The following is a 21,639-nucleotide window of genomic DNA, read 5'->3' as shown; positions in this document are numbered from 1 at the left end:
CAAACAGAAATTATTAGACATACAAAGAAACAGAAAAATGTAGTCAAAAATCAAGAGAGAAGAACCCAGTCAAAAGAAACAGAACCAGAGACAGCCTAGATGCTGGACATCAAAATAAATATTATAAATAAGTTCAAGAGTTTATAGGAAAAGATGGATAAAATGGGTGAAGAGATGAAGAACTTCAGGAAAGACAGAAGTTTTAAAAAAGGACCAAATGGAAATTTAAGAACTAAAAACATACAGTATCTGAAATAAAAATTAATTGGATGAGACTAACAGCAGACTGGATACTGAAGAAGAAATGAGCAGTAAATCTGAAACCTGAAGGTAGAAATTATCCAAACTGAAGCACAAGGAGTTTAAAGATTAAAAATAAAATCTCAATGGCCTGTGGGAGAATTTCAAGCAGTCTAACACATATGTAACTTGAGTCCAAGAAAGAAAAAGAAGAAACAATGTAAGAATAAATAATTTGAAGACATACTGGCTAAAATTTTTCCAGTGTTGATTAAATTTTTGCAACTAGGTGTAATTATAATAACTACCACTGATGATTGCTATATCCCAGTATCATATTAAATATTTTAAGTATGTTCTTTCCAACTTACACAACATGGGGGGGTGGGTAAAGCGAAGCAATTTAAACACACACAATTAAGTTTGTTCCGAATTTCCCTCTGCTATTTCAGAAAGCCTCAAGTCAAGGAGGATGAAGTACTCATCACTGACACTACAGTCGGGTACCTACATGACCTGTGTTATGCTTCACCACAGTCCAGTGAGGTGGAAACTATTTTTCCATTTTCAGAAATGAAGCAACAACTGCTCAAAGTATTCTCTGACAAAGTGCTCCCAGCCACCAATCAGGGGATAAGTCAGTATTTGATCCCAAATCTGTGTGACCTCTTCCATGATGCTACTAAGGCTGTGAGGGAAGCATTTTAGTCTCTGTCAGAGAATACACCGGTTTACGGGCTTCATTGTTCATCCATAAATTATGCCAATGACAGAGCACCTGGTAACAGGAGTGAGGGTGGAGAAATACTGTGTGGCTAGTCAGTGTCAGTTCCAGTTTGTATGCATGTATGTATTATTTATAAGATTTTATTCGTTTATTTGAGAGGGAGAGAGAGAGAGTACAAGCTGGTGGGGAGGGGCAGAGGGAGAGGGACAAGCAGACTCCTCACTGAGCTGGGAGCCCAACGCAGGGCTGGATCCCAGGATCCGGGGACCATGACCTGAGTCAAAGGCAGACATGCTTAACCAACTGAGCCACCCAGGCGCCTGCCCCATCTGGTTTCTATTTAAAGTGAGAAAGCTGCTCCTCTTTCTGAGAGACCAACCTAGCACCTTCATGCTGTAGGACTGCTGCTTGTTTTACTTGTCCTTCTCCCTGCACGGGTGAGTCACCCCAGGGCACTGGGCCCACACGTCCTGCACGCCTCTGAGTTCTCAGTGCCCCATCCTGGGCTGGCAGTCACTCTCACCTGACAGTTACTAATCTGACAATTCTGCCTCAGCAGCCTTGGGATCACAAAGACCTAACTTTCAAATCTCGTCGCCGCTTACTAGCTGTGTAAATAAACCAGTTTAAATTTAAACTTAATAGCTGTATAAGTGATTTAAACTAGATTACTTCACTCCTAAAGTGGGGATAATAGTGTCCTGCGTACAGGACTGCTGTAACTAACATGGTAAATGTATGTAAGACACCTGGCAGATAGTAGGTGCTCAACAAAGGTCAGCTGTAATTTATTATTTCTAAAAAATTTTTTAAATATTTTATTTATTTATTTGAGAGAGAAAAGAGAGCAGGGGGAGTGTCAGGCAGAGGGAGAGGGAGAAGCAGACAGCCTGCCATGGGGCTCGATCCCAGGACCCTGAGATCATAACCTGAGCTGAAGGCAGATGCTTCACCGACTGAGCCACCCAGGCGCCCATGTAATTTGTTATTTCTACAAAATTTGGACTATTAAGGTAGAGGACGTGTTTTTATATTTACCTTTAACCGAGTATTTCTGTTCTTCATCTTGAGGCTTTAAAAAAAACCCAAGGTACTGGTTGTGGAATGAGCACTCCCAATTTTATTTAAAATGACCTAATTTCTTGGGACACCTGGGTGGCTCGGTCAGTTATGTCTGCCTTCTGCTCAGGTCATGATCCCAGGACCCTGGGATCAAGCCCCACATCAGGCATCAGGCTCCTTGCTCAGTGGGGAGCCTGCTTCTCCCTCTGCCTGCCGCTCCCCCCCACCCCCCACTCGTGCTCTCTGACAAATAAATAAAATATTAAAAAAAAAATAAAATGACTTAATTTCTCATAAAGAATGCTCCCATGAGTGCATACATCATAAAAAATTAACTCATTTTAAAGTTGAGAGCCCTCATTCCAGGCCAGCAGATGAAGTGTGTGCACCTCCCCCCACACACCCAGATAGCCTCTGATTTTAAGTAATAGTATTTCAGCCAATGGCTTGAATATGAAAATTGGAACTTCTTAAACAGCCTAGGAGTTACAAGATTACTCTAGAAAGAGACTTCAATTTTCTAAATGCAGTTGTAAAAATTCCCCCTATTTTATCCCTTCACAATTTGAGGAGTAATACTCTCCTGGATAAGTATACTTCCTTTTAGAAAAAGCTTCCTTCCTTGACCATTTTGAAGGAACTCATTATTTCAACTTGTTTTCACCTCCTAAGGAGTAATGATGGACCCACAAATGCAAAATGCCTTGCAGGCCCCAGTAATTTGTTTAGACTTTGCTTAAATCACTACCACCACCAAAAGGTATTTACAATTTCAATCTAAAGCCTTCTACTTCTGAGGGCTTAAAATTATTTCTTTACTAACAAGTTTACTTTAATTCAAAAAATTTTCAAAAATCAGATGATAATCTGCAAACTTGGAAAATAGCAAAAAATATATAAAATTTCCTAAACAGACCAGGTGCTCTTTGTATACCTTTTGACGTTTTATGCTTCCACATCTTTCTATTAAAATTCTAATCTATTTTATCTCTTAACTATTTCAGTTAGGAAACTTTTTCTCCCCACTGAATACTACAGGATTAAAAATACCATTACATGATACAACCGTAAGACACCAAACTTAATTTATCAATTTTGGTTACAATTCACTTCCTACTATACCTTTAAATTTGACAAAATGTTAACTAAAAGAGCTAAAATGAACTTACTTAGATACAAAACTATTCACTTTCCTATCCACTGATGAATTTAGCACCTTACCTTTAAAATCTTAGATTTCGTCACACACTGTGAGCTATTTCTTAAAATAGATAAAATTAACAAAATGAAAATCTGGGGCGAACATCACACATTAATTTTGATTTAGAAAACACAAATGTTCTTATAAAACTACTCACTCCATAATTTTAAACCAAGAGGAGGAAGGCAAAGGGAAACTGCTTTTTTCCCTAATGTGAAAAGGTTATGGAACTATTTATGATGACAATCGCGCTCTATTTTGGAAATAAGGCTTCCATATCATATGCCTGCAATCAAATTACATACCACTGTCATTTTTTTTATTCACTAAAATTAAAGGATTTAAAGAGTCCCAACTTTCAGACTAACAATGTTATGTGTTTCTAGGGGGCACCATGTGTTACTAATAAGCTAAAATGTATTCCAAATAGATCTTGGCATGAATTTTAAGGAAGCCACTATTTAATAATAAAATCCACATTTGGATTTGTGAAAAAAAATTATCACAGAAAAAGACCTAGTAGCAGGAATATTCTTGGTCTTCACTCCCAAGGAAAAGTGTACATGGATGTAGTAATACATCTGTTCAAAAAGATTAACAAATGCAACCCAACTAGATCATTGACAGGACAACAAATTTGGTGCACCCATGCTTTCTACGAAATACATGCCTCTTTCATTTTATAAAAGTACAGTATGTTTCACTTTGTGTTTTTAACAGCACTGACAAGCAGCGAGCTCCTCTTTCTCAAGAGACACACACTGACTTCTGCTGAGCCTGGGATTTGCGTACACACGCCCATGTCTGCAAGGGCAGAAATCTTATGAATGCCAGTCCCTCGTCTACTGCTCTGAGCCAGGGTCTCGTACAAAGCTTGAGGCGGCATGTCAGCAGGGCTGCAGGCAACTGAAGGCATGACTGGGGCTGGCAGTCGCCACGGTGGTGGTTCATGGTTTCCTCGCAAAGAGGGTGGCTGGCTTCCTCCAGAACAAATGATGGAGGAGTGGAGAGACCCAGGTGGAAGTGATCTCTTATGAACTGGCGTTGGAAATCTCATGATATCACTTCCATCACATTCTGTTCATTAGAGGAGGGTAGTAAGTCTGGCACACATTCCAGGAGAAGAGAATTAGGCTCTGCCTTTGGAAAGAAAAAGTGTCAAAGACTGCAACATATTTTAAAGTCTCTAGTGTTCAAGAAACTACTAGCTATTTTAAATACATTAGGGGAACAGAGAAGTGGGGGAGGGGAGGAAGGAGGGAGGGAGGGACACACGTACCAAGGCAAACTTTCCAAATGACAATATACTTCACAGATTAATAACATCAACACTTCAAAACTTAGAAACAAGACGGGAAGGCTGAATAGCTTGGAAAATTTTCCCTTGATCAAGCAGTTCACAGAACTCAGTTTTTTGTTTTTGAATGTCCTCATACACAACGGGGCGTAAGAGAAAGAGACAAATTCCCCAAGCCATTTTCAAACTAAAGGGCTTCTGGGGAGATAACTTGTCTTTCCAATAAAATTTGTTGTTATTATACTGTGTTCCAATTCATACTGATAAAGCTTATGTGTAATCATAATAAATACATTATAAAAGTAAGACCCTTCACCATTCTCAACCATCTTTCAAATCATCTGGGGAGGAGCGCCTGGGTGGCTCAGTGGGTTAAGTGTCTGCCTTCGGCTCAGGTCATGATCCTGGGGCTCCCTGCTCCTAGGGCTCCCTGCTCAGTGGGAGCCTGCTTCTCCCTCTCCCTCTGCCTGCCACTCCCCCTGCTTGTGCGCTCTCTCTGTCAAATAAATACAAACCATGTTCAAATCATCTGGTGGGGTAGGTGGTGGTGGTGGTGGGCTGGCTGGTCATCTCAAACCAGAAATAAAGAAATCCTTCTTAGAACTTTAAAGAACATCACATGGGTTTTGTGTCACTTAAGCACTGTGAGAATACAAGAAAATTATGAAAACACTGGGAAACAGATACCAGGGTTCAGCCTCTGTGGCTTCTCTGGATGAGGCCAAAAGCCCTGGGACGGGAATAACCCAGATTCCACTGAGCATGTATCATGGAAAGATCGGCAACCCCACTGTTTTACTCATCTAGCTATTTTTTAAGAATTAAATGTCACAGGGCTGCTCACACAAGCCACACTCGTTCGTAACGGCGGAAACCCTATCAGGTCCCAGCAGTCTGTGAGGTCGAGTTTCTCCCTGCACTTCCAAGCCATGGACATGGTAACTAGTGTGGCCCCTCTCTCCAGGAACTCGTAAAGTCATCCGGGATTACACTCCTGGGAAGTTACACTGAAGCGACTCACTCATGTCATGATTAAACATGATTAAACATTGAACAGCCACTCACGGACAGCTTCTCGGGGACCTCTCTAGCCACCATGGAGCAATTCACTGCACATCTGTTGAACCCCTACTAAATGGCAGGTAGAAGACAGGTGGAGAGTAGCTGTTAACAGCAACGCTGGAGCCGAGTTCCATTACCATTAGGCGTGGCACCTTGCTGAAGTTTGCCCGGCTCTTGAAGCTTCAGCCCCACCATCTATAAAATGGGGGTGATGTTGGCCCTACCTCAGAGGCTTGCTCAGCTTAGCTTAGTACAATCAACACCCAGTGAACACCACATCCTCCGAGAGGTGTTCCACTGAGCACCCTGTCAGACTCTATCAGATCCCTCTTGGGAAGCTTTCCAGTGTCTAAATGATAAAATCCTTTCTGGTTTGGGGATCTAACATCCATCTCTCCCACTGAACTGTAAAATTCATGAAGGTAGAGATTCTGTCTGATTTGTGTAATATCCTCAACCCCCAGAACAGTATCATATAACAGTTGCTCAATAAACATTTGTTGAATTAATAAACTATGGTGACAAATACATAATATATAAAGATAAAAGAGTAACAGCCCTCATCAAGTGGGTCATGGGCTGGTGCAGCAGTTCTCAGTTTTACCTGCATAATACCTGTGGGGTCATTTATTAGAATCCCAATACCTGGGCCTCACTCTAAAACAACTCTTGGCAGGTGGGCCTGAGGGACCCCTGTGTTTGTGTTTTAAGTGTTTTTAGGTGATTCTCATGAAAAGTCAGGGTTGACACTTGCCGGCCTAATGCCAGAGAGACCAGTCAACAGTTACAATACAATGGGATATACGCTCTCGAGCAGCAAAATGATTTCCTGGGATGATGGGAATGCCCTGGGTCTGTGCCGTCCAATACTGTAGCGGCCAGTCCCATGTGGCTACTGAGCACTCAAAATGTGAATACTGGGACTGGGGGACCTGAATTTTAAATCTTACTGTATTTTAATTAATTTAAATTTAAAAAGCCATATGTGACTAGAAGCTACCCTGTTGGATAGTAGAGACCTACTGCAAAGTACACAGGAGAAGCCCTAATCCAGCTAAGGGTGGGAGTGATCAACGCTCACCCAGCTGTGGCCCCCATCCACCAGGCGAGAACAATCTCATGGAGGAAAAGGCAACCAAACCGCACACCGATGCAGGAAAGACATTATTAGGGTTCGAAGCCGACGGCCAAGAAAGAATTCTTGAGACATCTTTGGTGCAAAAAGGTGATTTTATTAAAGCGAGGGGACAGGACCCGTGGGCAGAAAGAGCTGCTGTACCGGAGGGTTGTGGGGGGTGACTGATTATATACTATGGGGTTGGGGGAGGTAAGGAAAAGGGAGGTTTCAAAAGAACTCTCCTATGCTAAAGAGGACCTAAAGATACCAGAGCCCTTGCCATTGTCAAGGTAAGGTTGTTCACCCCTCTATCAAGGCATTAAGATAGTTGGGGAGATTCTTGGAAGAATGTCACACATGTCCCACCCAGGAATGGGGGGTGGAGGGAGATTGCAGGGTGTCAGCTTGTGCTTTGTCTTCAGCCAGCCTTCTGCTGCTCCCTCATCACACACACTCCTTGAACTCACTACCTTATGCACGTGCAGGGACAACCTCTCCCTTCTGCCATGGCCAAGACAGCTGTGACCAAGGAAAGCCCTTTAAAGAACAAGATGAAGCACATCCCTACCAAGTAAAAGAGCCTTTGTGTGAGGAGCTGAATGATGTGACTGTGGTCACTGCAGGACACGGAGGGGATGCATCTTGAGCAAGGGAACTGGGGGGGGAAGGAGTTACGTGGAGCCCCTAGCAGAGTAAATATGGCAGCAGCATTCTGATGCAAATCAGGTCTCTCTTCTGTGACTCGAAAGCTGAGAGCCTCAAGCATACACCGTAACATTATGGAGAACTGACACTTATTCCTGAGGCAGATTATGGCTCATTAAGCTCTTTAGAAAATTGGGCTGGTCCAGTGCTATCTGCAGGAGACTGAATTAATATAGAGAAGGAACCCATGCCGCTGATCTAGCTGTCATTTTTCCCACGTGTGAAGCACCTATGATGTGGCAGGAAGTTTGTTAGGTGGACTTAAATATTACTTCATTGATCCATTTGATATTCTGCAAATCAGATACTATTTTCTCATTTTATGGTGAGGCAATTTAAGATTCATGGAAGTTAAGTAATTTACTTTAACAAGTACTGATAAAGTTAGTGATCTACACTAAGTTTCTTTTTCATAAAAACTACTTTATTCTATTAAATAGATACATTATTGTTTATTTTAAAAATCCCCATTTGTTTTTTGTTTTTCCAGAACAGATCTGGATGGTCACAATCAATGCTTCAATAAACCTATTTGTATATAAATCTTACGTATACTTTCATGGATGCATAATATACCTGCATCCATATAAAAAAGTACATCAATCTTAAGTGTAGCATTTGATGAATTATCAAAAAATGGACTTAACTATGTAATCATCCCCAAATCAAGAAACAGAACAATATCAGCACCTCAGAAGCTTCTCCTCATGCTACCTCCTAGTTATATGCCCCACCCACCTCTCCACAAATTGCAAATATCTAGAAAGGGACTACCATATTTTGGGAGTAAATCAGAATGAAGCTATGGTAGAAGTTATATAAATTAGGCCAAGACTTAAAACATTTGAAATATTTAAACATTTAAAACATCACTACATAACTAGGCAATCATCTAATTATCTATATCTTAATTAGAAGTTAGTGTGTTCTTAGATATAAAGAAATTAGAGAGAGAGGTATCAAGAAACCAGGATACAGAATGGGTTACCAATTAGGCCCAAGGGCTTTGATCCATAGTTTTATTTATTTTTTTTTAAATTTTTTTTATTGTTATGTTAATCCCCATACATTACATCATTAGTTTTAGATATAGTGTTCCATGATTCATTGTTTGTGCATAACACCCAGTGCTCCATGCAGAACGTGCCCTCCTCAATACCCATCACCAGGCTAACCCATCCTCCCAACCCCCCTCTCCTCTAGAACCCTCAGTTTGTTTTTCAGAGTCCATTGTCTCTCATGTAGGCCCAAGGGCTTTGAAGAAGACAAGAGACAACTGGGTTTCCAGCTTATTGAGACTGATTCCCACCTCTGATAAGGAGGGGAGTTCCATAAAGTATCTGAAGGTCGAGTTTTTCCTTTTTCAACATTCCTTTCAACTCCAAAATTTTATGACAATTATGAGTATGAATATAAATAAAATATAAATTTTATATAAAATATGAATGTATGGCATTTACTGAACTGCCCAGAGGTGATAGGCTCTTTATAGATATGAGCTCCTTAACTCGCTTCAACAACACTGTAATACCACAATCTCTGCTTTACAGAAAAGACGGAGGTTCAAAAAAGTGAAGTAACCAGCTTAAGGTTACTTTGCTAGTAAGGCGCAGGGTGGGGGTACAAACCCACACTGGTCCAGCTTCAAAGCCTGTGCCCTTTCCATTGGACTCGCTGCCATCCCCTCGGGGGTTTGTTATGCCACAGACAACTGATTTCTCAGACCTTCTCTCTGGGTAGGTGAGCTGGTACCACAGTAATCATAACAAAAGACGTGAGTCAGAGAGCTTGAAACTCATTTGACATTTCCAAGCCTCCCCTCTCCTTCCCTGGGGCGATGAAACCTACCCTTTCTTGTGGTTAGCCATTGTTTATCTTAACTAGGTTTACTTCTTCTGATCCCCTGAAAACATACTTTTGTTGCCAAGATGACAAAGTCACCAGACCCAGCTAACACATTCAGTGACACAGGTTACCGGGCACGCCCTCAGCCACAAGAATAGACTCTGGTTGGCAGGTCCCTCCAGGTTTCAGTTCAACCTCCCCCCTTCTCTCACCCCACGCCCAGCACCAATATTGATTTCCAAATGTGTACAGGCACACGGCAGAAGGAAAGATCCTTGCGTCCCTCACTGAGGCCACTGAGCTACAAACTGACCAACCACACGAGAGATGATGAATAGCGCCTATGTCACATGTCCCATTTTGTGACAAAATTCCCCGTAGCCCTGCCAAGTTTTTAAATGTATACTAAAACCCACTGCAACTCAGGTTCTTTAATCGTTTAACTTTGGAAACAGTAACCGGTGTAGGCTGAGAAGAAACCGAGAAAAAAGAGAAAAGCTGAATTTCTTTGACCTACTTATTTTTCCTTTGGTATCAAGTCTCCTATAAACATAGCATCTTACAGATAACAGAGAAAACTGTAGACATTATATATAATTCATGCTGTCTGCTTTGGTAAGTACTTACCTTGACCGGAATTATATATTGCTTTTACAGATTTCTTCACTTTCTGCAAGGCTGTTCTATCTTGGTCTAGAGCCTAAAAGAGAAAAACAGGGGGGAAAAGATGTTGGAAAACTTGGCAGATCATTCGTAATGGCATTTGTTTTGCTGAGTCACCACAGAGGTAGCAAGCGGACATATTTATGAACAGTAGACCAGTTCAGAGACTGGAAGTGCCCAGGATCTGAGGAGTCATGTTTGGGGGGTAAATGCAGAGTCGTCCCACAAAGCTCAGTGCTGGGTGAAGCTGACAACATGGTGGTCAGTCAGTTATCACCCCAAGCTCCGCATGGGGAAGAAAATACAAGACACTTAAGATAGGGGAAGACTTACTTCTCTCACTGGGAGAAGGTGGTACCCGGGAAGGGACGCAGGCAAGCCTAAGACGTGAATGACACGTAACTACGGGAACCGTTCCAACACTTATTACCTGATGGTAATTTCAGCCAGGAAGAAAACATTTAAAAGGGTGTAATAAGAGTGACCTGAAGATTCCTTTTAGCATACAAAAAAATGACATAAGGCCAGTTGTATTTTAAAATTCTGTTTACTGAAAAAGGACAGCAAGGAAAACGCTACCATGATGCTGGTAATGCTTTCAGATGATTTCTTAGATGGAGTTAAATAAACACATCTAAATCAATCTACTTGTGCTACAAGCTGGGGGAGGATCTAGGGGACTGTCACTGTTGATTCTTCATTCAGGGGCTGGATATACAATTGTGCTGTTTGTGAAGACTGGGCACTTAGGATACGTGCTCTTTTCAGAAGGGGTATTTCAATTCGAAATCAAATTTCAAAAGGGTTGTATTCAAAATAGATATACATATGGCACACTGACCTAACTTCTTAAAATAACTTTAAACCCCCTCTCTGCTTCCCCGAGGGTCAACGATCCAGAGACTGGGGACCCCTGGATGGGGTGTCAAGATTTGGAGGGCATGAGCAGTAACAGCAGTAATAATGAACTTATCTACATAAAATTTAAGACCATTCAACGTACACTCACATCCATGACATCATCGACACCTCAAAACTTCAGAGGAGAAAACCAAAGGCCAGCAACGGTAAGCCCTACCCCTGAAGGTCGCACGAAGAGACGAAAGGGTAAATGCATTGCCACCAGGCAACGGTCACTCCCTTGTCCTGCAAGATGGTCTTTCCCGCCACTCTCAACCTGGGGCTCAACTGGCCACTTGCCCTTTCCAGTTGTGGACCCCGCTGGCTGGCAGGGTGGGCACCTGACCCACACTGGGCTTAGGCTCCTCACGGGTCTTCTGGCCTTGGGAACAGGGACCGCAAGGTGCAGATCCTTTCTGGGGTGGAGGGCCTGGGGCCCGCCAGGGGTTCTGTCTCCATCTGTGTGGGACAATCTGGCCAGACAGCATGATAACCCACACACAGCACCAGACCCGAGCAGTGGTGTCGGAGTCCTGCCTTCCAGCGGCACCCAAGGTCACTGCTAACCTTCCTGCAGACTGAGTACACCAGACGGCACGTTCCTCTCGCCCCGAGCTGGTTGAAGCGGGGAATCTATCACTTGCGACACAAGTCCCGAATAACACGAGAGCGAAAGCTTCCAGCGCACCTGCTACAACCAGGCCTAAGCTTCCCAGAGCAGACGTGTACCAAGCAGGTGAGATATGTACGCTTTCAATGACTTCTCACTTTGCATGGCTTCTTTATGAAAACCCCATAAAGCAGCATCTACATTTTTAAGATAAGGAAATGTGATAGACCGTCATAAATATTTGTAGAGAGGGAGGGAGGGAGGGAAAGATTAATTAAGGTGTCCGAAGTCAGAGAGCCAGAAGAGGCTAAAGTCACATCTCACACAAATGTCTATCGGATCTCAAATCTAACGGGATGCTGAGGTGAAATCTGGGTTTTCGGACTGCAAGTGTGACGTGGTCTCCACCATGCCCCTTGCTTATCTTCCACCTCCACACATTTGTCACAGCCACGTCCCACCTGCACTTCTGTTTAATATTTTCCTTTAAGCCCATTCACAGCTTTTACATTGTCCAGAACTGTTCCAAGCGGAAGACCAGGATCCTTACCATTAACTGAAGATACCCTAAAAATCACTGTGTATCTCTCACTATATAAAATGCTCATCTGGTTAGTGTCTGCGACCGTCTCAGAACACCGTGACACTGCACGCCACACTCAAGTGTTTCATGAGGCAGTTTCACGGGAGACAAGATTTGAGTTATTTCAAGGAGTTGAGATTTGTACTTTAGAGAAAAGAGGGAGGAGAACAACATTTTAATAAATATTAGCAGGGCATAAAGGGTGCTGAGGTTTACACAGACCACCTCATGTAATTCTCACAAAAACCCTGTGACAGAAGTACTCTTATTAAATTCATTTTATAGATGAGGCAAACAGAGGCTCAGAAGGTTCAACTTGGCCAGGACCACAGAGCAGGACTCTGAACACAGGTCCTGGCAACTTGACCTCCTCACCGCTACCCAGTTCTGCATTATTCCGAGATGTCTGTGATGAACTGGATCTAAAAATAGAGCCTCATCTTAACGCGGGTAGGGACCATCCACCTGTTTTCAAAGACAAATCTGAGTTGAGAAATTAAAAGCCATTTAGGGTATTAGGAGCATTCAAGGGAAAGAAAGTAATGCAAATAAAGTGCAAATAAGCATTTTTTTAAGAGACAATCTAATGGGTTTCTCTTTTGATGAACTGCTTTGGTGGGAAGGACATTTAAAAAACAATCCCAATAATAGCTACCATTTATCTTTTTATATCCATATTCTTGCCTTTTTTTTTTTTCCTGACGGAAAACCCCGGGCTTTTGAGAAGTAAAACAGCTTGCTTGCCAAGTGATACACATCCAGGAAGAGAAGAGCCGACCACGGTAGTGGGAGTATGTGCCCGTGATCCCCCTGGATCTTACCACTGCTTCATTATTTTTGAGAAAGGAAAAAAAAAGATCTGCTTCTGGAAGAAAATAACCTATCCATTCAGCTTTGGGGAATGATGACCACATAAAGATGGATCTATTCAAAGAGAAATTAATGAGTGGGCTTTAATGTCCTTGCACAGTTAGAGAGTTAATGAGTCCAAATGAGCAGATTTGTGGAAGATTCCAGCCGTAACATTTTATGAGACCAGCTATCTGCTTCCCCTTTTCTTCTCCCCCCCGCTCGGGAAAAGTCTCAGAATTTATGTTGAATTTTTACCAACTCGTCTATAAACGAGCAGGGTGTAAAGTTCACGTGCGTACTTTGAAAGGTTATTAATAACATCCGCATTTGACAGCTACGGTCACAGTTAGGTCTGGGTAACACTTCTCTTTCTCCACTCTAGAGTCTGGCCACTGGCACAAAGGAGCCAAGTGAAATGCCCTTCTGCAGGCCCCATGTGTAAGAGAAGCAGGGGACGCTGCCGCTCAGTGAGATGGGGCTCCCCTCCAGAATAACCCATGTCTAAATGTGCTGCAAACTGCCAGGCAAGCACACCTGCAGTGACATCCCATGTCCTATGCATAAAATTACATAAAGGCTAAGAGAAAAGGGGCAGGCAATACGGGCTATGAAAGTATTGTATTTCCCAATGTTAATATATGGACCTGCATTTCTAAGTATGCATCTGCAGTTGAACTCGACTCAAAAAGGTACATGGGTGGCGGGGGGAGGGAGAGGGAGGATGAACTAACAAATAAAGGCATCCAGGAGAACATGCTGATCTCTAATAACAGAACAGCACTTTCCCTAACCCCAATCCTGCAAGACAGCAACTTCGCACTTTCTATATTACTAACGAGCAGGGGCTTTAATGTAGAGAAGCACTTCCGACCTGGAGATGGACACTCTTCACTGTTATTTCACAGTCCCAACAAGTCTGGTCATCTGAACGGGCAGAGAAGGCACAGGCCGTTGCCAAGCTGAGAGAGACTGAGAGAAGCCATGCCAACAGAGGCCGTATATGAGAACTGGCCACCAGAGGGATTCAGAAACATTATACAAACCGGACATAAGGACACAAAATTCCTGAAGAGTCTGAGGCCACTCAGGGTAGGACACGGAACCTTTCGTACACCTCCAGGACAGGTGGCATCCCTTGGTCACAGGAAGAGTGCAACAACACATATTCTCAGAGATGCACCTGGATCCAGCCCCGCTTCCTGCCAGCTCAGGGTATCTGCACTAGCTGACTCTTCCCATGGGTGCTTTCTTACACAGGCCTCAGATTAAATGCCCCTTCCTCCAAGTGCCCTTCCACGGTCAACCTGTAATAGCGCACGGCCTCAGCCCGCCTGGTGACTCTCTCCGGCACGCCATGCTGGCTTTTCCATAGCACCACCACATCCCGAAATGGTCCCGTTTAGGACTTGTTTATTTTTATTGTATTTATCTCCCTGCACAAAAGCTCTAGGAAGGAAGGGGCCTGTGTAACCTGTTCATGGCTAAATTCCCATTCCTAGTGCCTAGCAGATGGCAGATGCTCAAAAATGCTTATGAAATCACAAATGCCTGAATAAATGAATTCCTCAATACTCTCAGGTCCACAAAACAGGAAAGTATGCAACATAAGACTTGCCTTGAAACTGGCTGAACAAAATGAAAGTTTTGGACTCGGAGAACGTGGCCCTCTGAAATCCTTCCCCAATGGTCCTGAAGAGCCAAAGTTTAGATGGCTGCGTATGTGACATGTCTGAACAGCCAGACAGGTGTAAGAGATAAGACCACACGGTACTGAAAGTAATGGTTTTAACAGGGGAGACAGAACTTACACATTCCAGCGTAATTTTGTACCTTAAAATAGTTATTCTGGCAACTTTCTTAAAAAAACATTTTATTGAAATACGATATACTTAACGTTAAATGAGCAACAACAGGGGCACCTGGGTGGCTCAGTCGTTAAGTGTCTGCCTTCCGCTCAGGTCATGATCCCAGGTCCTGGGATCGAGCCCCGCATCGGGCTCCCTGCTCAGCGGAGAGCCTGCTTCTCCCTCTCCCACTCCCCCTGCTTGTGTTCCCTCTCTCGCTGGGTCTCACTGTCAAATAAATAAATAAAATCTTAAAAAAAAAAAAAAAGAGCAACAACAGCCCTATTGTTATTATTCAGTAAGATATTCTATTTCAGAATTACTTCCTAAGTCTATGGCACCTTCTTTTCAATATACTCAAGTGGGAAAAACTATTCTTATTTTGGATAAATGTGATTTTTGAAAATAAGCATTAGCCTTTGGAGCTGTATCTTACGCATATACTTATAGAGAAAGGAAACAGTGGCTCTCAATAAAACAGCACAGAATTTCTTAGAGATGTGCAGAGGTAGAGAGCCATCACACCCACCTTCCAGGGATGCTGAGCACTGACTGTATTAATGTGTACCTGGAAGCACAAGGCCTTGCACTGAGCAGGTGCTCAAAAACTGCTATCATTACCCTCACCTCTGAGGTACTTCTAAGAGAAATTCCCGAAACATTTGGAGTGACAGCAAAACATCTTTGAAACAAGTACTCCTACTAGCAGAGTGATTTCTTCAATGAAAAAAACTTTTATTTACTTGGGGAAAAAATGGGGGGGGGTGTTTCCATTTTATCACTTTTCAGTTGCATTCAGAGAGGTAATTTGTCCCCTAATCACCAAGAAGCAAATGTTCTTCTTTCGTGTAATTCCTACGGAATTTTTGCTACGGAATAATTCCTATGGAATAATTGCTACGGAAAGCAAGGGAAGGCTACTTTGGTCTAATTTTGGATCATACCTGACTGCTTCAGCCTTCAGCTTACGGAGCGATCATGCTACTTTGCAGGGAGGAGGGAGCACCGGGGAGCACAATGCTCGGGCTACCGGAGAGGCAGGATGCCTAATTAACATTGGTATAAGGCCTCTGAGGATGAAACAGAGATAGAAGTTCTCGAACAGGCTCACCGCCAAATCAATGCACTCATTATTTATCTGTTGTAAGGCCCCACACACTACAATGCGTAAGTGTATAATTATGTGAGTCAGGAGTAAGCCCAGAAAGTAATCCAGTGTGATAATGCAGACCACTGTGAATAAAGGTGCCAGAAGAGAATGACAATGGAAAATATCCATTAGCTCCAAAAAGAGGAGGGATCGGGAAAACCATGCAAGTAAATATTTGCTCTGAGGATCATCCAACCTGGGTTTTTACAGCATCATTTACTTGCTCATCTACTAACTGTGCCTGGCCCATACTGAACAGTACTCTGAGCCATGCACCTGTCAAGTGTGCCCACCAAATACTGCATCTGCCTCTACTTCCCTGGCTGTATGCCATGCAAAACGACAATGACCGAGCCCTCTGCTGGAGTACATGGGGAGCCCGGCACTGCTTTTAATAAGACTGATGAAGGCAATTATTCAAAAACTATCAATCCTTGCTACCCTGGTTATCCACACCTTGTATCATTTCACTCTTTACCTTGGATTTTAGATGTTTAGGTACCTGTGTCTCTTCCCCTACTCAACCAACTAAAAGCACTGTAAGGATAATACTTTTATGTTTGTTTCTTTCTATACATAAAAGATTCTCAGTTAGAATTTGCTACATTGAATGAAAGACACACACACACACGAGGAACGATGAATGAAGTCCCTGTTCTTATAATAAAATCCAGGTCCCTGCAAGGCCCTATGTGATCCAGCCCCGCGGCCCTCAGACTTCTGTTCCCACACTCTCTACTACTCATGTGTAAGCCACACCTGTGATCCTTCTGAACCTACCAAGCTTGTTCCCACATCAGAGCTTTGGCAACTACTAAAATTCTGTTCTCCAAGCTCTTCCCCAGATCTGAAGGGGCCTGGGCTGCTCCTTCTCTCTCTCTCTTTTTCCTTTCAGTGTTCAGCTCAAATGCCAGAAGCACAGCCCCAATTAACTTGAGGGGTGGGTGTGCGGGATACCGAGCCCCCCCCCCCCCCGCCCCGTGTGACAGCTTACGCCACACCAGCAGTTGCGATGAGGCTCACTGAGGAAGCAACAGCACAGAGCATCTGCAAACGGGGGCAGGGGGATGGTGGTGCAGCATATATGAAAGGAAGCGGTAAAGATGTTATCCTTTGTTAGTTTCAAGATTAATACGAGTTGAATGAGGCTGCTACACAAGGGGAAATGATCAACTTAAAATAAAATTCGATTTGCATAACTTAGCCAAAAAATGGAAAGTTGGGGGCGCCTGGGTGGCTCAGTCATTAAGTGACTGCCTTCGGCTCAGGTCATGATCCCAGGGTCCTGGGATCGAGCCCCGCATCGGGCTCCCTGCTCCACGGGAAGCCTGCTTCTCCCTCTCCCACTCCCCCTGCTTGTGTTCCCTCTCTCGCTGTCTGTCTCTGTCAAATAAATAAATAAAATCTTTAAAAAAAAAAAAAATGGAAAGTTGACCTGTCATCCACGTTTGAACCTGTTCATCTCTACTGTTTTAGACTATAAAAGGTGTCCTTAAGATTCAGATATTCATACAGATTTCAATCAGAAACATTAACGTCCTCTACTGTACCTATGGCTGAAGGGTGGTGCGGGGTGGGCTTTGACCCCTAGATGCTAAAGATCCCTATGCTATAAACGACTAAGGACTTGGCCCCACTTGATAAGTTACTTCACAGTTCAGGTATGTAGCAAACACTCAATGTATCACCTTTGGCAGTATTTACTGACCGATTCTAAGGATCTATTCCCTGCATGGAAACACCATCAACCTATCAACTTTCCAATCCAAAGAGAAGGTATCTCATAAAACTGTAACTCACAAAAGTCCGCTTTCCTGGGTATGCATACATAACCTGTTAGGCGCGTAAACACCTTTAGGGCAGGGACTATGCCAGGCCCAGTGGAGGAGCTCAATAAATATCAAATGAATCTGCCTCTATATTAAAAGCATCTAGAATTAAAAGTGTATAGAAAAGACCAATACTCACAAAATGCTACTATTTATTTCTCATGAGCTTTTATTTTAAAAACCTACGTGTTTATTCCAATCACTCGAAGGAAGTACCATCTTAACTAATGTAAATACAACGGCACTTAGTTTTTGCTCGGGTGATGCATATAGAAATATTCATTTTCTAATCTCCCCAGGGTGCATCCTGTTTCACAAAAGTCAGTCACATCTATGAAGTATCGATGAAATCGTTGTATTTTCTTTGTGAAGGCCAAGGACCTTGATGAAAACCACTGAGTCTGCACCTTACAGAAATCCAACATGCAATGTAGGCAAAGGTAGCTGAGGAGGCTGAAGGGCCTGCCTCCCCCGCCCCCGCCCCGGCCCCTCCTCCTACAGATGCCACAAGCCAACCCACTGATGGGAACAACTACCCTCCGAGCCAAGGGAGGGCCTGGTCATTTTCATACTCAGTACTCTTTTTCGGTAAACTACTCTGCCTCCCGCACTGATGTCAGGATCCAGCAATGTGAACAAAGAAAGTGGCACAGATCTCCTTCAAGACCCTTAAGGTCAGACCGGCGGTCATAAAGAAGCACAGCCATTGTATCCATTCTGTGATGAGACCCTAACCCACCTCTAAGGATAAGCCAAGTCTTGCTTTTCTTGGTGAAGCTCCTCCTCTGCCCCTAACACTGAGAGTCCTTGCTGGCCCCACACCATCTGGCACTGGTTACCACCAGGTAACTAGCATTTAACTACCACTTGTCAACAGGTCCAGGTGTTTATTGGAGGTCGCGGAGCCAGGCGCCATCCCGAGAAGTACGACACGATGGCTACGAGCCCAGGCGCAGAGGCCAGGGAGACCCCGAGTCACTTCCTGGCTGTGTGACCGTGGTCAGGTTAGTCATCCTGCCCGACACTCGTGCCTTCCTCACATGACACCTGGCACACACAGGTGTTTCCTTCTTCTCTTCCTTTCCCTCCCTGTGCTCAGATTCTTGTATTTGCTCACTCCCGCCTCGGCTGTCCCCCATACTGATGATAATGATGATAAAAATATCACGACCATGTTTTATACACAGTATCTTTTTTTTTTTTAAGATTTTTTATTTATTCATGAGGGGCAGAGAGAGAGACAGAGGCAGAGGGAGAAGCAGGCTCCCAAGGAGCAGGGAGCCCGATGCGGGACTCGATCCCAGGACCCTGGGATCATGACCTGAGCCGAAAGCTGACGCCTAACCATCTGAGCCACCCAGGCGCCCTTTACACAATATCTCATTTAATCCTCACAGGAACCTTCCAGGAGGCTTCTGTTACCCATACTTTACAGATACGGACACTGAGGCTGAGAATGGTCCTAGATCATGCAGCTGGCCAGAGACAGAGCCAAGATTCAAAATTGGGTCTTCCGGACCCTAAAGCCTGTACTCATTAAGTGTCGTGTGCTCCAACCTTCCAATGTGACACAGTGGGGTCCACAGGATGGAGGAACTTTTAAAAAAATCAGCCGGGGGGGCACCTGGCTGGCTCAGTCGGTGGACCATGCGACTCTTGGATCTTGGGGTTGTGGATTAAAGCCCCACCTTAGGTGTAGAGATTACTTAAAAATAATTTTAAAATCTTTAAAAAAATAAATCAGCCAGGGAGTCAGTAATCAAGCCACCAGGCAACTTCAAAACCCTTTTCCTTCCCATTCTAGGAGTTCTCTGCGAAGGAGCCAAAGAGGAACTGACTAGAGCGCTTTGCTGAAAAACCCAAGTAGCTCTTTAAGGAGGGGACAGGAAAAAAAGCAAAGTGGGCAGAAGTCAACCTGCAGCTAGCTGGGGCTGTGCCACCAGAGCAGGTCAGGCTTGAACTGCCCGTCAACCGCTTCATGTCGGTCCCCCTGCTAAGTGGGGTGCTTGGCATTGTGGGTGTTAGTCAAAACCACACAGTGGCTTTCCACTGAGCCTCAGAGGTAGCCTGGAAACGGCAGCCTCTACAGCCTTCATTAACTAGGATCTACACACTTGACGCCAGGCATCGTTTTCACGAAAACTGACTGTTGGAGTGTGTGCTGCACACAGGATTCATGTTAATAACTAATCACAACAACACATGGAGACGCATGGGCTTGTGAAAGCTTCTAGGTGCACTTAAAAATATCAGTGACTTATTGAAAGATACCAGTGAGAGTGATAAGTAGAAAAATCCTTTGAAAAGAAAAAATTGGTTGACTTATCTATCCTTGGGGTCAGCATAGAAAACAAGAATCTGAGGGATAGCTTCCCTACCTGGTATTTCTAATCCAGCTCTGGCCCACACAAAGGTCACTTGGGTACATAGGCCATGCTGAGGAATGTGAGGGGGATGAACAGGAACCCCTACAGACTGGGTCCATCCATCCACAACCATCTGCATGTCAAGGACCATCTAGATACAGGGATACCTGGCAAAAATGAGACTGTTCTCTGCTTTAAGGTGGATGACAGAAAACTGAGTACACAGCAACATTTCTGAAGAGGTAGGCTTGGTGTTTAGAAGCACCAGTGAGACCAGGTGGTCAAAGCCACGTGGAGGATAAGGAGATGGACAGGGGCCAGATCACGCAGGAAGGAAAAGCTAAGGCATAGAGTTTGGTTTTTATTCTGAGAGCAATGGTTAAAGACAGAGAGCCTCTGGGGTTTTAGAACAACGAAGTGACTAGTCCTGACCTTCAGAAAAATGACTCTGGCTCTTGTATTGGGAAGGGAAGGTAAAGAAGGAAGGTTGGAAAGGGAAGAGCCAATAGGCTGAGTATTTCACTAATGTAAATTCTTGTAAGTTCTTCTGTTGTGGCTCAATCCACTTCCTCCTCTAGGACCACACCCCAAACTTAAGGCTTCCTCCAGAAACACTTAACTCCTCCCTGTTTCACACCTGCTCAGTACCTCAAAACGCTAGACTCCAGGTCACATCCCCCTTGCCTAACCCTCTACCTCCAGCAAGCCATGGAACCCCACCAGTTCCACCTCTGCAGCAGTTCCTGAACCCATCCCAAAGGCTCCTTCCTTACAGTTGGATGTGGTCATGCCCCAGCCAGATCCCTGAATGGTTTCTGAATGACCCCACCCTCATCCACCAGGATGCCAGAGCAGCCTTTCTAAAACAGAAATCTGATGGCGTCACTCTCGCCTTGGAACCTAGAATAAAGCACAGACCTGCACACAATGCCCTTCCCCACCTTACACCACGCTACTGCCGCAGCCTCCATTTGTCTTCTGACCGCTCGCTTTATAATTCCTAGCACTCCAAATTAATGGCGCTTGAATTCTGGGTGTCTATTCCAAGTCCAGTGGCTACAATTCTCTCCTTTCTCAAGAATACTTCTGTCTTTTGTCATCTTAACAATCTTGCAAACTCACACTCAACCTTAAGATTGGGTTTTACCGGGGTGCCTGGGTGGCTCAGTCATTAAGCGTCTGCCTTCGGCTCAGGTCATGATCCCAGGGTCCTGGGATCAAGCCCCGCATCGGGCTCCCTACTTTGCAGAGAGTCTGCTTCTCCCTCTCCCACTCCCCCTGCTTGTGTTCCCTCTCTCGCTGTGTCTCTGTGTGTCAAATAAATAAATAAAATCTTAAAAAAAAAAAAAGATTGGGTTTTACCATCTCTTCTGTGAGCCACTATCCCCTTCCTGCTGAGAATCTCTCTTCAGCCCCTAGTCTTATCATAAGGACTTTTCATAAGGACTTTTTCATAAGTGCTTATCAAAGCACTTATCATAAGGACTTTTTTCTTACATTTCTATCTCCAACAAATGGTAGCTGTTAATCTTTTAAGATACTACACATGTATTCACTTTCATTTCCCCATTGGAGGCCAGCTTCCT

General features: G+C 43.9%; 1 protein-coding gene across 7 annotated transcripts in view; it reads right to left on the bottom strand.

Annotated features, from left to right (window-relative positions):
- Window positions 1-21,639, bottom strand: part of ASAP1 (ArfGAP with SH3 domain, ankyrin repeat and PH domain 1) — a 353,659-nt gene that overhangs the window by 150,243 nt on the left and 181,777 nt on the right. For all 7 annotated transcript variants that reach the window (XR_013447676.1, XR_013447675.1, XM_078072001.1 and 4 more), the window contains exon 4: window positions 9,884-9,956. Coding sequence is in view for 5 of the 7 variants with exons in the window: in XM_078072001.1 (XP_077928127.1) it covers window positions 9,884-9,956 (73 nt within the window). In the remaining 2 variants the exon portion in view is untranslated. The remainder of the gene's footprint in view (window positions 1-9,883; window positions 9,957-21,639) is intronic.

This window comes from Halichoerus grypus, chromosome 5, assembly GCF_964656455.1.
Source record: "Halichoerus grypus chromosome 5, mHalGry1.hap1.1, whole genome shotgun sequence".
NCBI classification, from domain to species: Eukaryota; Metazoa; Chordata; class Mammalia; order Carnivora; family Phocidae; genus Halichoerus; species Halichoerus grypus.
This window is presented reverse-complemented; position numbering and strand designations above follow the sequence as displayed.